Here is a 16964-nt window from a genome sequence, read left to right on the forward strand (position 1 = left end):
CTGTACTTATAGTTGATAAAATACCAGGACCAGATGAGATGCACCCAATGATAATGAGGGAAGAAAGAGTAGAAAATGGGGAGGCACCGGCCATGATTTTTCAGTCTTCCTTAGACTCAGGGATGGTGCCAGAGACTGGAGAATTGAAAATTGCAGATGTTACACCCTTGTTCAAAAAAGGATGTAAAGATAAGTCCAGCAACTACAGGCCAGTTAGTTTAACTTCAGTGGTGGGGAAACTTCTAGAAACAGTAATTCGGGACCAAATTAATACTCATATGGACAAAAGTAGGTTAATTAAGGAAATCTAGCATGGATTTGCTAATTAAAATCATGTTTAACTAACTTGCTGGAGTTTTTTGAGGAGGTAACAGCGAGGGTTGATGAGGGCAATGCTGTTGATGTGGTGTACATGGACTTTCAAAAGGCATTTGATACAGTGCCACACAACAGACTTGTGAGCAATGTTATAGTTCATGGAATAAAAGGGACGGTAGCAACATGGATACGGAATTGGCTGAGTGACAGGAAACAGAGAGTAGTGGCCAATGAATGTTTTTCAGGCGGGAGGAAGGTTGGTAGTGGAGTTCCCCAGCGGTCAGTGTCGGGACCCTTGCTCTTCCTGAAATATATTAATGACCTAGGTCTTGATGAACAGGGCACAATTTCAAAATTTGTGAACGATACGAAACTTGGAAGCAGTGCGTCTGTGAGGAGGATAGTGTAGAACTTCAAAAGGACAGATAAGTTGGTGGAGTGGGTGGACAAGTGGCAGATGAAGTTCAATGCAGATAAATGTGAAGTTATTCATTTTGGTAGGAAGAACATGGAGAGACAATATAAATAAATTGTATAACTTTAAAGGAGGTGCAAGAGCAGAGAGACCTGGGTGTATATGTGCATAAGCCATTGAAGGTGGCAGGACAGGTTGAGAGCGTGGTTAATAAAGCATACAGTATCCTGGGCTTTATTAATAGGGGCATAGAGTTAAAGAGCAAGGAGGTTATGTTGAACTTGTATAAGACACTAGTTTGGCCTCAGCTGGAGTTTGTGTCCAGTTCTGGGTGCCACACTTTAGGAAAGATGTGAAGCCATTGGGGGGAGTACAGAACAGATTCACGAGAATGGTTCCAGGAGTGAAGAACTTCAATTATGAAGATAGATTGGAGAAGTTAGGACTGTTTTCCTTGTAGAAGTGAAGGCTGAGAGGTGATTTGATAGAGGTATTCAAAATCATGAAGGGTCTGGACAGAGTGGATAGGGAAAAATAATAGTAAATAATGGTAATATTGGGCAGAGTCAACATGGATTTGTGAAAGGGAAATCATGTTTGACAGACCTGTTGGAGTTTTTTGAGGATGTTACTTGTAGCATAGATAAAGGAGAACCAGTGAATGTATTTGGATTTTCAAAAGTCTTTTGATAAGGTCACATACAGGAGGTTGGTAAACAAAATTACAGTGCATGGGATTGGGGGTAATATACTAGTATGGATTGAGAATTGGTTAATAGGCAGAAAGCAGAGAATAGGAATAAATGAGTCATTCTCAGGACGGCAGGCTGTTACTAGTGGGTACCGCAAGGATCAGTGCTTGGGCCACAGCTGCTCACAATCTATATAAATGATTTGGATATGGGGACCAACTGTAATCTTTCCAAATTTGCTGATGACACTAAACTATATGGGAATGTAGGTTATGAGGAAGCTGCAAGGAGGCTTCAAGGGGACTTGGACAGGCTAAATGAATGGGCAAGAACATGACAGATGGGCTATAATGTGAATGAGTATGAAGTTATCCACTTTGGTAGAAACAAACAGAAAGACAGAGTATTTCTGAAATGGTGAGAGGTTGGGAAGTGTTGATGTCCAAAGGGACCTGAGTGTCCTTGCTCATGAGTTATTAAAAGCAAGGAAGGCAAATAATATGTTGGCCTTCATTGCAATGGGATTTAAGTACAAGAGTAAAGATGTATTGCTGCAATTGTATAAAGCCTTGGTGAGACTGCACCTGGAGTATTGTGTACAGTTTTAGTCTCCTTATCTAAGGAAGCTTATACTTGCCATAGACGGAGTGCAACAGAGGTTCACCAGACTAATCCCCGGGATGGCGGGATTGTCTTATGAGGAGAGATTGCAGAAACTGTGCCTGTATTCTCTAGAGTTTCGAAGAATGAGAGGTGATCTCATTGAAACTTACAAGATTCTTACAGGGCGTGACAGGGTGGATGTGGATAGGAAGTTTCCTCTGGCTGGTGAGTCTAGAACCAGGGAACCATTTAAGACAGAAATGAGAAGACATCTTTTTTCTCTCAGAGGGTCGTGAGTCTTTGAAATTCTCTTCCTCAAAAGGCAGTGGAAGCAGAGTCTTTGAATATTTTTAAGGCAGAGGTAGATAGATTCTTGATAAGCAAGGGGGTGAAAGGTTATCGGGGTAGGTGGTAATGTGGAGTAATCAGTTCAACCATGAACTTATTGAATGGCGGAGCAGGCTCGATGGGCAGAGTGGCCTACTCCTACTCCTAATTCGTATGTTCGTATAATCTCAGAATAAGGGGCAGGCCATTTAAAACTGAGATGAGGAGGAATTTCTTCTCTCAGAGGGAAGTGATTCTTTGGAATTCTCTACCCCAGAGGGCTGTGGAAGCTCAATCACTGAGCATGTTCAAGACAGAAATCGATAGATTTCTGGAGACAAATGACATCAAGGGATATGGGGATAGTGGGGAAAAAAGTGTAGCGGTAGATGATCAGCCATGATCTATTTGAATGGCAGAACAGGCTCAATGGGCTGAATGTCCTCCTGCTGCACCTATGTTCCTGTGTAAAAACCATTCCCACTCGTAAACGAGAGGGCACAGATTTAAAGTAATTGACAAAAGAAGCAATAGTGACACGAGGAAAAACATTTTCACACAGCGAGTGGTTAGGATCTGGAATGCACTACCTGACAGTGTGGTGGAGGCAGCTTCAATTGAAGCATTCAAAAGGCAATTGGACTGTTATCTGGAAAGGAAGAATAAGCAGTGTTACGGGGAGAAGGCGTGGGGATGGCATTAGGTGAATTGCTCATTTGGAAAGCCAGTGCAGACACAACGGGCCGAATGGCTTCTTTCTGCACTGTAACAATTCTGTGATTTTCTGTGATTACAATGCCACAGTTTGCAGGAGCTCATTCCATTGTGACAGCTGACTGGAAGATCGGCCATGTCCAAAGCATGTTCAGGGTCTGCAGAATGATTTTACATTGTATCAGCTCAGCCTAGCTCCAGAATTAAATCCTGAACAGCTGTGTAATTGATATAATTACTTTTTTCTTGCACATAGACAGTTAACTTTTCCACTTCCAATTTTTTAGAGTAGGAGCGGTTAATCGGTGTAAATAACACTTCCAAATCAGCCAGTTAGATGTTTTTCTGTCTTTAAATTATAGCGATTTGATACTCTTACAGTTCTGGTATCTGTACTGTATGTGTACTGTCAGAGTTATTGGGCAGGATTTTCGTTCCCAGGTTCCGTTCTTGGGTTCTGATCCCACTGTCCGAATGAAATGCAGGTCGAGGACCCACAAATGCCGGTGGTGGGATGCAGAGGGTGATTTTGGAGGAGGTAGCCAATTAATTGGCCTCCTCTAGGAATCCCGTACAGTTAAGGATGGCAGGTGGGCTCTGGAGTCTGGAGGACCAGTAAGAGCATGTCCAGCACTAACACAGCGGCAACTCCATTGCCAGAGGTGGACACTGCTGAAGTATGTTAGAGGCTCGAGGGCACCTCCATTTCCAGTTACTGACCTCAAATGGTGTAAATAAGAGGGCCAGAACACATGGGGCTGTCAGACATGAGGCTGAGATCCCCCCCGCAGTAATGGACACTGTTGCAGTTGAAGCTGAGTTTTGGAGTAGCACCTTCCACATTGACTGGAGCCTCCAGCTCCAATGTCTGCCTGACCTGTCGCTGGGAGACCGCCACTGTTTCACGGACAGCCTCCTGCGCGATGTGTACCCTGTGTGCTGGATCGAAAATCCAGTCGGCATCAGGCGAGTACACATAATAAAGCCCTCAAGAGACTTAGATTAGATTAGAGATACAGCACTGAAACAGGCCCTTTGGCCCACTGAGTCTGTGCCGAACATCAACCACCCATTTATACTAATCCTACACTAATCCTATATTCCTACCAAACATCCCCACCTGTCCCTATATTTCCCTACCACCTATCTATACTAATGACAATTTATAATGGCCAATTTACCTACCAACCTGCAAGTCTTTTGGCTTGTGGGAGGAAACCGGAGCACCCGGAGAAAACCCACGCAGACACAGGGAGAACTTGCAAACTCCACACAGGCAGTACCCAGAATTGAACCCGGGTCCCTGGAGCTGTGAGGCTGCAGTGCTAACCACTGCGCCACTGTGCCGCCCCTTCATTGGTTACCTGTTATGGTGGGTGGGTGACTGTTCCCACTGTCATCCTGACTCATGTAGAACCCCATGGAGGCAGGAACATGTCGTGAAACCAATTTCCCTCATATTTACAGGCAGCTCAGCCCCCAACCCACCTCAAAGGGCCAATGAATATTCAGCCCTTTGTGTCACATTGGGAACTATTATCTATTGAACACAAGTTCTTCAGAAAGATGTGCTTTTGTTTTCTTCAGAAGACATTGTGGGTAATATAACTGAAAATCGTCCAGCTTCTTAAATAGTCTCATTTTCCAGTGGATTTTTATGGTGAAGTCCCAGGTTTCAAGCTCCCATGGAGCAACCCTCAACCGCTTGAGGACGGGCCAGGGAATATGTGGCCACTTTCTCCACAAGTGGAACATGAGGACCAGCTCAAACTGTGACTGTGACCATCCAAGTCAGACCATCGCCCACATATTGAACTCTCGCCCTGAGAGATCCATTCCTGGTGACATCACAACCACTCACATACATCAGCTGAAGCTGTTGAATGGATTGTTAACTTCGACATCGAACAATAACTACTTCCCCAGCCATACAAGATATATATAGTCTCATATATTGTTTATTACAAAATAAGAAGCAAAATTGTCTATTGTTGAAATTGAAAACATGAATGTTTCCAGAATTTATACAACAGTTCCACAAATACTAACATCCAAAAAACGTTTGAGTTGAAGACAGCTCCAGTATAAAAATCTTGGACTGATCTCCTGAATTCCTTTCATGTTATCTCTCATGCAGAAAGAATGTGCTAATTTCATCAGGGTTCTGCAGCATTTTAACCAAAGCCACCTGTACGCCTGTGGAACTGGAGCCTTTCACCCAGTCTGTGCCTACATCGAAGTTGGTCATCAACCTGAGGTAAAAAAGCCTTTTCCTTCTCCTACAACTGTTTTCTATTCTTCTAATGCACTTTTCTGTGATGTACTGTTCACATTATTGCTCTAATAAAAGAAGTCTGTTAAGCCCCAAACTATACCACTTCTCATATCTTATTATGATTTTAATAGACTATGGTGAAGAGCGAACATCAAAGATATTGTCAGATTGTTATTACACTTCTGTCATCGCATGTCATCATATGGCTCTTTGTTGTCAAGTGCTTCATTTTCATTTCATGTTTGTTCAACTGGTGACTTCAACACAGTATTATCTGATAACTACTGGTACAGTAAAGTCCCAAGTAATACAGTGAACAGAATGAGAGATCAGTTTGTATATAAATAAAAACAGGAGATTGGTCAAAGGCACCAGCTGTCTAGTGTTGTAATTAACTTAAATCTGATTTTGTTTCTTTATGTAAGTAGATGCACACAATGAGAACAAAGATTTGAGTTATGCTTTACAGAGATGTGTAGACATGTCAATTATTGTGCTTTTCTCTCCTCCTTTCCTGGAGACACTGTGTAGCAGGCTGTTCCATGAGCTCCTGTCACCTTCAATTTCCTGAGCACAGGACCATTCTTCACGCTGAAGGCCGCTGTGTGCTGTGGAAGCTGAGCTATGGGGTGTGATGCTCCAAGAGTGTTTGAATGATTCATTTTTTTGTTCCTGTCAGACAAACCCCACCTGCCAATACTGAGGCACACATTCTTTCACCACATGAACATTAAAACTTAAAACTGCAAACCCTGACCAGAAAGACATTTCCATGGTAACAGACAATGTGGAAACAATGGAGATCCAGCAGTCCCTGTCTCTCCAATACACAGAAGTGGTCAGACCAGTTTTAGTCACGTGGCTAACTGGTTGTTGCAGAGAAATTTGAACCTCCAACCAAGGATGTGAAGAGACTGTTCCATATAAGGAACTAGACACATGACTAACCTGCAGGGCAACCTGGGAGTTTTTAAAAAAATGTGAACTCCCAAACAAAGGATTTGCCAGCGAGAACATTGTGTGCTCCTGGAACTGAAGCAATAACATCTCTTGCCTGTCTGCCTACCCCTAGGTATTGCTCACCTGGTCGTAACAGTTCCCCATCATTGTTATTTAAATTTCTCCCTGCTCTTAGATTTCTCCATGTCATCCACCATTCTCCCATTGCTGGGCAGGTGAGTACACTGCACCCTTATACAGCCACTGGCAGATGCGGAGAGTACTCTAGTGGCTTGTGTATTGATTGATTCCCCTTGTCTCCATGTGCTATCTTGCTATCACTCATTATTTCTCCCTTCAGCACTGTGGCATGAATTTTGGGTGATAAGGACAGCTACTGTCTTGGAGCTTGGTTGTTACCACCTGCCATCAGAATGCATTAAAGATGCTGCAATCAGTATGAAACAGTTGAAAATAGATTAAAATTTGCTGCCCACGTGTTTAACTTTCTCTAATGCAAGTATCATTGGAAGAGGCGTCGGCAATGAAAGAATACCACAACCAGTGAAGAGGAAGATAATAAGGATAAGGAAAGCAGTGATACTGACCAGAGTTTTTTACTTCTCTGTGGCAAAGGGAAATTAATGTAAATAACTTCCCAAAATAGTATTCTGTGCTGATAAACCACTTAACATCACCCACAGAGTTGATGCATAACGTAAATTCCACTCTCAGTGAATCGCCACAACAGGACGTATCCAGAGGCACTATCTACTATAATTCTGTGTACTTTGATTAGAACATGTTTATCTTATGAAATTGTAGCTTGGCATATTTCTTAAAAATAAAGTTCTATTTAAACTCTATGGCTGGGAGTTTCCACTTCACACCCATCAGCCACAACTTTCCGTTTTTCATTTAATGGATGGAAAATCCCAGGCTGCCAAGAGCAAAGGAAGAAAAATGCCAAGCCTTTATTTTAGCAAGCATGCCAGTTTTAGTGTGCCAAAATCACAGGGTACTTTTCTTTATCTCTTGCCCAGCAATCAAAAGGACATTCACATCCTAAGTACAGCACATGTGCTAGCAATATATATTGGCAAATGTTGAACACAATTCCTATTTTTAACATTACTGTGGTAATGAATTTCAATGCAATTAGTTTAGATCACTGAATATGGAGAAAAAAGGCAGGCCATGCCGAGTATGGTTTGAAATAGTTATGCAACAAAATTCAATTGATGTGGATTTCAGAGAAAGATCTGTTTCAACACGGTGAAGCATGGTTTCAAAATTCAAAGGGCAAGAGGTTGTATTTTGATTGTCTGCCAAGTCAATCTTTTTATCGAAACATCCTGGTGATTTATATGTGATTAATACTGCAGAGAGAACAATTTTTCATCAAATGTATTCTCAGGTTATACTCAAAGTCAGAATATTCATTTGACTCTTTCGCCTGTTGCTTTCCATGTGGAAATCTTCTTGATTTTAGTTAATTATATGTTTTGAAATTACAAACCAATGTAAATGTTATCAGTATCCCAGGCACTGATTATCCTGCAGTGTTTTAGAAATACAATATTAAATCCTTGAGCCACAAGTAAAGTACTTAGTGCAGGACAATTCAGTAAAAGAAGTACCTGTCTGAAGATTGACTGAAGAAATATTTGAAAGTAGCAAGGCCAAATTGCCAAGATGGTGATGAACAAAGGGAAGCAATTGATCTTTCAGGGGAACAGTAGTTTCAACATATAGTGCTCCTAACGATGTAGTCTGAAGGAAAAATTCAGAAGCATTTCTGTAGAAGATACTCATACTTTTTACCTGCTTTCCAGCTTCCTCACAAGGAGACCCACTATTTTATACATTTTGCCTGTGCAGGGAGCTATTCTACAGATGTAGTAACAACAAATATCAGCAAGCAGCTCCCCAGGAAATCCTGTAATCGGCATCTGGACCAGTCCTGGATGCCAACTGTAAGACGTGCTAGCCAGTAATGCTCAATCTCTGCCCAGTGCTGACAGTTATAGATTAAAAATACAAATATCTCTCTCAGGATAGGGATTATCAATGATTTTTCTTCAGAAAACCTAATGAAGAGAATAATGGAAGCATTTCTCAGTATTAATCACCTTTAATAGTTCAATTGCTTATTAACCTCCTAAACCAAGCAAATGAATGCTTTTATTTTGAGGAGTGTATTGTTTTAAATCAAATATGAAGCAAAATCACCAAAATTGGAAATTCTTCCATAAAACTGTGATAGTTGCTGGAAAAAAAACACTCTCAGAAGCTCTTAAACTGGTTCTTCAATTAATTTGAAAATATAAAGGATGAGCAAAGTTTCAATTTACAGGGACAGGTGAAACATCGTTGACCTGATCATTTACTGCCCTTCTCCCTGTAAGGTCATTGTTTTCTTTCCTTTTATCTGCCTCTGCCTCTCTCCTTGGGCAATCCAGTTTCCTCTTCCACTCTCTGCTTCTGTTTTCTGTTCTCTGAACTGCCCGTTCTTTACACCAAGAGCAACGTCTCAATTCATTCCATCTTCGCTGCCTCCGGAGAATCCTTGTCATCAGGTGGCAGGACCGTATCTCCAACACAGAAGTCCTCGAGACAGCCAACATCCCCAGCATATACACCCTACTGAGCCAGCGGCGCTTGAGATGGCTTGGCCATGTGAGCCGCATGGAAGATGGCAGGATCCCCAAGGACACATTGTACAGCGAGCTCGCCAGTGGTATCAGACGCACTGGCCTTCTATGTCTCCACTTTAAAGACGTCTGCAAACGTGACATGATGTCCTGTGACATTGACCACAAGTCGTGGGAGTCAGTTGCCAGTGATCGCCAGAGCTGGCGGGCAGCCATAAAGGCGTGCTAAAGAGTGACAAGTCAAAGAGAGTTATCAGTTGGCAGGAAAAAAGACAGAAGCGCAAGGAGAGAACCAACTGTGTAACAGCCCTGACAACCAATTTTATCTGCAGCACCTGTGGAAGAGTCTGTCACTCTCGAATTGGCCTTTATAGCCACTCCAGGCGCTGCTTCACAAACCACTGACCACCTCCAGGCGCTTACCCATTGTCTCCCGAGACATGGAGGCCAAAGAAGAAGAGGAAGAAGTACTGCCCACTCTTTTCACTTTCTCTCTCTCTCTCGCTCTCTCACTCAGTTTTGTGATTTTGTTTTGATATCTCTCTCTTTGTGACCTCAATTCTTTTCTCTCTCTGTGTTCTGAGTTTCCCAGGAGCTAACCTCCTTGGTGTCTCCAAATGAGCAGAAACCTTTTTGGTTTTCTAATATTTCTATTCATCCCAACTTCCATTCCATCTCTTTGTGGCCCCTGATTTTCTTCATGATTTCTTCTGCCAAGATGGCACAGAGTCCTTTACTGTTGTGCAGTCTTCCAATAAAGATAAATCAAGAGGTAGTAATTAAAACCAGCGAGGCTGTATCATATTTGAGATCCTATGTAAATAAATGAGTGACAGCAGGATATGGTGAGATGACAATTGATTTCAACACAATCGAATGCAGTGGGGTGGAAGTGTTACACAGAGGAAATCAGAGAGGGAGTGTGTTCATGTATACAGGAAAAATACAGAGAAACATATAAGGGCTTTGTTTCAATAACATCTTCCAACAATTTTCTTCATTGTGAGCTTCAAGTAATTGCCTATTAAATAAGAACTCAGAAAGGTCCCACAAACAGCAATGTGATAATGACCAGATAATCTGCTTTTGTGATGTTGATTGAGGGATAAATATTGACCAGGACACCGGGGAGAACTCCCCTGCTCTTCTTCAAAATAGTGCCATGGGATCTTTACGTTTGGCTGTGAGGGCAGACAGGGCCTTGGTTTAACATCTCCTTCGAAAGGTAGCATGTCCACAGTTCAACACTCCCTCTACTACCCTGAAATATCAGCCCAGACTTTTGTGGTTAAATCCATGGATTTGGACTTGAATGACAAACCTGTGGTTCAGAGGGAAGAGTGCTACACCTGAGCCACAGCTGACATGACTCATTAGGATCCACGGCCTATTCTTCTTCTTTGGCCTCCTTGTCTCGAGAGACAATGGGTAAGCGCCTGGAGGTGGTCAGTGGTTTGTGAAGCAGCGCCTGGAGTGACTATAAAGGCCAAAATCCCAAAGAGTGCTTGATGTAATCTTTTACCTTATACCAGTTATTATTTTGTTGAATACAATGCACATGGGTTATAATGAATGTGATATATTGTGCTGATTATTCTAAAAAGATGTTACTTGTCCTCATTTGAAATCCATTTCCTCAGTGTAACAGATTGAAATGGTTCTAAAATGTTATTTATTGTTTCTATCCATGAAAAAAAATCATCGTCAATTACTTAACTTTCCTTCTAGTATTCCAGTTTATTTCACCCCTGGGTAATGCTACAGTTTCATGATGATATATACAAGGATGAATGAGCCAAATGGTTTTTGGATCAGACTGGGTTAGCTTTCCTGCCGCCATCCGTTTTTTAAAAAATGTGAATCAAAGTTCAGAGTAAAGTCAGGCCTTCTGGTGTTTTGTTTGATGTGACGATTATAAGTTTGTGTCGATTCTTTTCCAGAAAATTTCACTAATAATGGGACAATTGTTTTTTTGTTCTTAGATTATGAGCCGTAGCAGTGTGCTTTATCCTCAGAGTTCATTGGCTGTCATCACTGTATATTGTTATTAGACAGTGCCAAGTGTTTGATCACTGTATCAATTATTGTCAATAGAGGCACATTTCACTTCAATATTACAGAAAATTATTCTTCAAAAGGCAGGAGAAACAGGCTAATTATGTAAGAGTACCCTTCTTTAACCAAGATTAAGTGATGACATTTTCTTAACGACCACTACAGCTTCAAACAGACAGCTTGAGGTGAATTATAAATTACAGCCACAACATGTCAGAAGGTTATTAAAGTAAATTGAAAATGTCTACTCTTCAATTGCAATCACTACGATATGGATACCAGCCTTCCTTATTTGCATAATAAAGCAATGCTTCATGACAACAGATTTCTAAAATTAGACTTGGCATTGACTAAAACTGATAAGTAACTTCCATAATCATAGATATGAAATATTACTGCAGATAGACATTTTCCTATATTTTGGCTACTGAATATTGTTTAAGAAGTTAGATAGAGGCAAAACATAAGCAAAATAAAAGCTGTCTGCAGGACAATGTCTACCGATAGGCCTGGAGTCCTGAACTCTGAACCCAGTTGCATCTTCAAAATTCAGATCAACATAACAGTTGTTAATTACTATCAGTTGGCTATTGTCAGCTTGCTTTGTTTGGCAGCACACACACTTTATCCAAAGGTTGTGGATTCAAACTCCAATTTGGCTGCTTCACTCCCTGGAATGAGTGGGTTGTCTTATGAGGAAAGGTTGGACAGACCGGGCTTATTTTCACTGGAGTTTAGAACAGTGAGGGGAGACTTGATTGAAGTTTATAAGATCCATCTTGACAAGGTGGATGCGGAAAGGATGTTTCCTGTTACGGGTGAGGCCAGAACTAGAGGACACTGTTTTAAAATTAGGCGTGGCCCTCTTAAGGCAGAGATGAGGAGAATTTTTTTCCTCAGAGGGTTGTACAACTTTGGAATTCTCTGCCTCAGAAGGTGGTGGAGGTGGGGTCATTGAATATTTTTAAGGAGGAGGTAGATAGATTCTTGTTAGGAAGAGAATCAAAGATTATCGGGGGTTGATGGGAGTGTGGAATTCGAGACACAAACAGATCAGCCACTATCTTATTGAATGATGGAGCAGGCTCGTGGGGTTGAATGGCCTACTTCTGCTCCTAATTCATATGTTTGTATGTACTACAGTGTGATACTGAGGGAATGCTGCACTGTCAGATGAGCTGTGAAAGTTGAGGCTCTGTCTATCTGTTCAAGTATACACTACTCAAAGAAAAGCAACGAGTTCTTCTGGTCTCTTGGTCAATAACTGACATCACTAAAATCAGCCTAACTGATCATTCATCATGTTGCTGTTTGTGGGATCTTACTATGTGTAAATGGTCTAATTAATAACAATCATTGTACTTCAAAGTAATTTATTATTTTTGAAGTGATTTGGGATATTCCTGAGAGACTTGAAGCACCACGTAAATATATGTTTTTTTTTGTTCTTGTTGAGCAGAGCAATGATATTGATGTCATACACTTTAAGCAGTCATTCAGGTTTTGCAGTTTATTCAGGTTTTAGGAACAGTTGAGTGGCTTCACTCTGATCTTCATTTTTAAGCTTAGACAAAAAGGAAGAGTAAAGCAATTGAATTGAACACAAGTCAATGGAACAGAAAGTCAGACAATCTACAAAACAGGTTGCCAATTCACTATTGTCCATTTATGTTATCTTCCAAGATGAATTTATACCCCAAAGCTTCTTTGCATTATTTCCTAAGCACGGCAAACACTTTGGCCAGGAATTTACTGGCAGCAAAGAAGTCCCGATGTTCGGACATAAAGCAGGTGGCATGGCCGCATGGGTGGAAGATTTTTTTTATTTGTTCCTTTGATGTGGGCGTTGCTGTCTGGGCCAGTATTTATTGCCCATTCCTAATTGCCCTTGAGAAGGTGGTGGTGAGCTTCCTTCTTGAACCACTGCAGTCCAAGTGGGGTAGGTACACCCACAGTGCTGTTAGGAAGGGAGTTCCAAGATTTTGACCCAGCGACAGTGAAGGAAAGGCGATATCGTCCCAAGTCAGGATGGTGTGTGACTTGGAGGGAAACTTGCAGGTGGTGATGTTCCCATGCATCTGCTGCTCTTGGCCTTCTACGTGGTAGGGGTCGCGGGTTTGGAAGGTGCTGTCTAAGGAGCCTTGGTGCATTGCTGCATTGCATTGGTAGATGGTATACACTACTGCCACTGTGCATTGATGGTGGAGGGAGTGAATGTTGAAGGTGGTGGATGGTGTGCCAATCAAGCAGGTTGCTTTGTCCTGGATGGTGTCGAGCTTCTTCAGTGTGATTGGAGCTGCACCCATCCAGGCAAGTGGAGAGTATTCCATCACACTCCTGACTTCTGCCCTGTAGATGGTGGACAGGCTTTGGGGAGGTGAGTTACTCGCCACAGGATTCCTAACCTCTGACCTGCTCTTGTCGCCATGGTAGTTCAGTTTCTGGTCAATGGTAGCCCCTAGGATGTTGATGGAAGTGGAACTGCGATATTGTTGAAGTTATCCAATTAATGCCAGCAGGCTGGCAGCTGGCCCGTTAGGTGATGTGGATGGGGTGAAGTACTCCATCTCTCACTCTCCCCCGGCAACAGTCTGTGATTAAAACAGTCTGTTTGCTGCTTCGGTGTCACATTTCACCCTGAGATAAGCTTCCAAGCCTAATTCCACTTCCCTAACATAGCCCACATCACCCCTGTCTCAGCTCATCTGCTACTGAAACAATCATTCATGCCTTCATTGGCTCTAGACTTGACTATTCCAACACACTCCTGGCTGCTCTCCCACATTCTATTCACTGTTAACTTGAGATCATCCAAAACTCTGCTGACTGTGTTTTAACTCACACCAAGTCCTGTTCCCCTATCACCCCTGTGCTCGCTGTCCTACATTGGCTCCCGGTCAAACAACATCTTGATTTTAAAATTCTCGTCTTTGTTTTCAAATTCCTCCATGGCCTCGCCCCTCCCCATCTCTGTAATCTCCTCCAGCTCCACAACCCTTCAAGATCTCTTGCACTGTTCTAATTCTGGCTTCTTGTGCATCCCTGATTTAAATCGCTCCACCATTGGTGGCCACGCCTGCAACTTCCTTTAAGCTTTGGTATACCCTCCCTGCATCTCCCCCCCCCCCCCCCCCCCTCCACCTCGCTTTCCTCATTTAAGACATTCCTTAAAACCGACCTCTTTGACCAAGCGTTTGGTCGTCTGACCTAATATCTTCTTTTGTGGCTTGGTGTCATACTTTGTTTTATAATGTTCCTGTGAAGCACCTTGGGATGTTTTATTACATTAAAGGTGCTGCATCAATATACGTTATTGTTGTTGTTGAAGAGGTCAGAGCAGCTGCCTGAGCACCTGGGGCCTCTTCTCAGGGCACGCCTGATGACTCTAGCAACAGGCCACCTTAAGAAGCTGTAAGTGAAGCTCACTGGAGGAAGTGATGTTGTGTCACACATAACCAAGTAGTTATGGCTGTAGCCTGACAGAGTGTGATGTGTTTAGATGTGGCTCATGCAGTAACTGTTTGTACATATATGTTCCCGTTTAAAATATAATAAAACCCCACAATTTCTTTGGATATTACGTGTAGTCCTGTGAGTCTTACAATGGTTCCCATATCAAAGGAACAAGTAATATTACAGATGCCATTGATGCTAACATCACTGCCTCAGGAAGCAACTAAGACAGAGGCGGCTCCTGCACCTGCGTAGGAGGCCCACGATATACTGGGACCCTCAAGGCCTCAGGCAACCATAGGATGACTGCCACGGCCATTGAAAGTTACAGAGCATAAAGGTCAGCAGCCTGTCTCCACCTCAGCTGAAAGTGCAGAGGGAGCATCTTGCAGGAGCACCTGCAAGCACACGAGAAAGTCCACATAGCTGCACTTGGCTTTCACGGGGTTATGTTATGTGGTTCGATATCACCTTGCTATTTATTTGTCTTTCATGAAATCTGATATGCTGAAGCACAAAAAGAATCATTTAATTATTTATCCACTACTGGTCCATTAAAAGCTCAGTGGCTCTTGCAAAGGTTGTGATGGGAAGGACCACGCTGCATTAGGTCAACGTATTATCCATGCAGTGCCTGATGTGATGATGGTTCCAGTGAGATGGTAAGGACATTCAAGGAAATGGCAATAGAAGGTATAAGATTTATTTGTTTGCATGGGTCTGTAAGGAAGGCTCATGAAAAACATGTCTGTATTATTCAGTCTCCTGCTTCCCTTGTGTGCATCTCATTGCACCTTGCCTGCAGTCCCTCTGGGTCTTCTTCATAGGCTATCTGGTCATACGCCCCCACCAAATCCTTAACCTCGGAGGAGGCATCACGCTCCAGGATATCCTCATTGTTCAAAGCTCCTCCATTCTGTAGTGGAGCACAGCACACCACCATAGTACCATGAGAATCATGCTGGGGCATATTGCAGGACATCACCAGATTGATCTTCAGAAGCTCTCTGGTCTGCTTGATAGTTGCTTGAGTTACTGAGTGGCAGCTGTTGTATCTGCTCTGCATCAGTGCTGGGGTTTCACACAGGTGTAAGGAGACATATCTTCAGTGGGTAGTCCTTGTCGTCCAGTATCCATCCTTGAAGGCGTGCAGGGATCCTGAAGAGCTCAGACACCTGGCACTGCCTTAGTATAGAGGTGTCATGATAGCTTCCTGGGAACTGTGCACAGACTTAAAGGATGTATCTTCAGTAGTCGCAGACCAGTTGTACATTGAACGAGTGGAAGCCCTTCCTGTTGATGAAAGCCACTGGCTGGTCAGTGGGAGCTTTGATGGCCACATGCATGCAGTTGATGACACCTTGCATCTGGGGGAATCCAGCTATGGCCACAAAGCCTATCGCCCTCTCAGCCCGACTGTCTGGATGGGTGCGCAACCACATGTATTGGCCGGCCCTCTTAAACATGGCATTGACGACCAATGATGTAGCGATCAGCCACAGACTGGGAGATCCCACACATATCTCCAGTAGATTCCTGAAATGATCCTGAGGTGCAGAAATTCAGTGCCATGGTGACCTTCATTGCCACAGGCAATGGGGCTCACTTCCCATTGCTTTCAGCTCTTCCTCCATCATAGTGTACCACCTGGTGACCACCTCCTAGGAGAGGCGCAGCCTTCAGTGACACTGCTGCTCCAACATTTGCAGGAAGCAGAGTTTCTGATTGTAGACCCTCTCAGGTGGGTTGTGTCGTCTGCACACAACAGGCTGTTTGCATGCCCCTCCACACCTTCCTCAACCTTCTAATGCCACCTTTTAATCTCATGATCCTCATACCCCTTTGGGTGCTGCAACCCCACTCCCCAAGGCTGAAGCTCCTCCTCCTCACTGCTGATCTGAAAGTCTGAGTAAATGAGATCCATTGCAAATAGTTGCACTCACTTTTCTCAAGGTCTCTCACTCCACCGCGCAACCCCCCCCCCCCACCCATCACCCTCCATGCCACGCTATCTCTTGCAATGTCTGCCAACTGCAGCCATGACTGACCTTCCACTGAGCTTCTGCCTCCTTCTAGTTGGTGAGGCTCTGAAGCTCTGTTGTTCTCATGTGCCCCTCACAAAACTGTAAATCGTTGTTAAAATCACCATTAGCTGTCTTTAACAGGTTTAATTACCTTCGTGCCATCTCCAAGTGCAGCCTCCACCTACTAGCCCAGCTGCCTCTGGGAATATCTCCCAATGGCGTAAACACGCAGGCTTCTCTCCCGACACTATCCACCGGCATTTTGCCACCCCCTCCTGCCTCCCAGCCTGTCTCCACTGTGCTGACAAAATTCTGCCCTTTGTTTCAATAGATTCTTCCAACACGTTTCTTAATGGTAAACTTTAAGCAATCATCTATTAAAGAACACATTTCAGGTTTTTTTTAAATTCCTGGAACAGAAAATAATACAGATTGATTTCCTGAACAGAGTTTTCATGAACAGAATTATGGCTCAAAAAATCTGCATTGTTCAGC

The 16964-nt window shown here is 43.1% G+C and overlaps 1 protein-coding gene across 4 annotated transcripts in view; it reads left to right on the forward strand.

Moving 5' to 3' along the window:
• The window catches only part of sema3ab (sema domain, immunoglobulin domain (Ig), short basic domain, secreted, (semaphorin) 3Ab), a 500953-nt gene that overhangs the window by 367107 nt on the left and 116882 nt on the right, over positions 1-16964 (forward strand). For all 4 annotated transcript variants that reach the window (XM_068059617.1, XM_068059616.1, XM_068059615.1 and 1 more), the window contains one exon: positions 5207-5326. In XM_068059617.1, coding sequence (XP_067915718.1) covers positions 5207-5326 — 120 coding nt within the window. The remainder of the gene's footprint in view (positions 1-5206; positions 5327-16964) is intronic.

The sequence above is a fragment of the Heterodontus francisci genome, chromosome 27, assembly GCF_036365525.1.
Source record: "Heterodontus francisci isolate sHetFra1 chromosome 27, sHetFra1.hap1, whole genome shotgun sequence".
NCBI lineage: Eukaryota > Metazoa > Chordata > Chondrichthyes > Heterodontiformes > Heterodontidae > Heterodontus > Heterodontus francisci.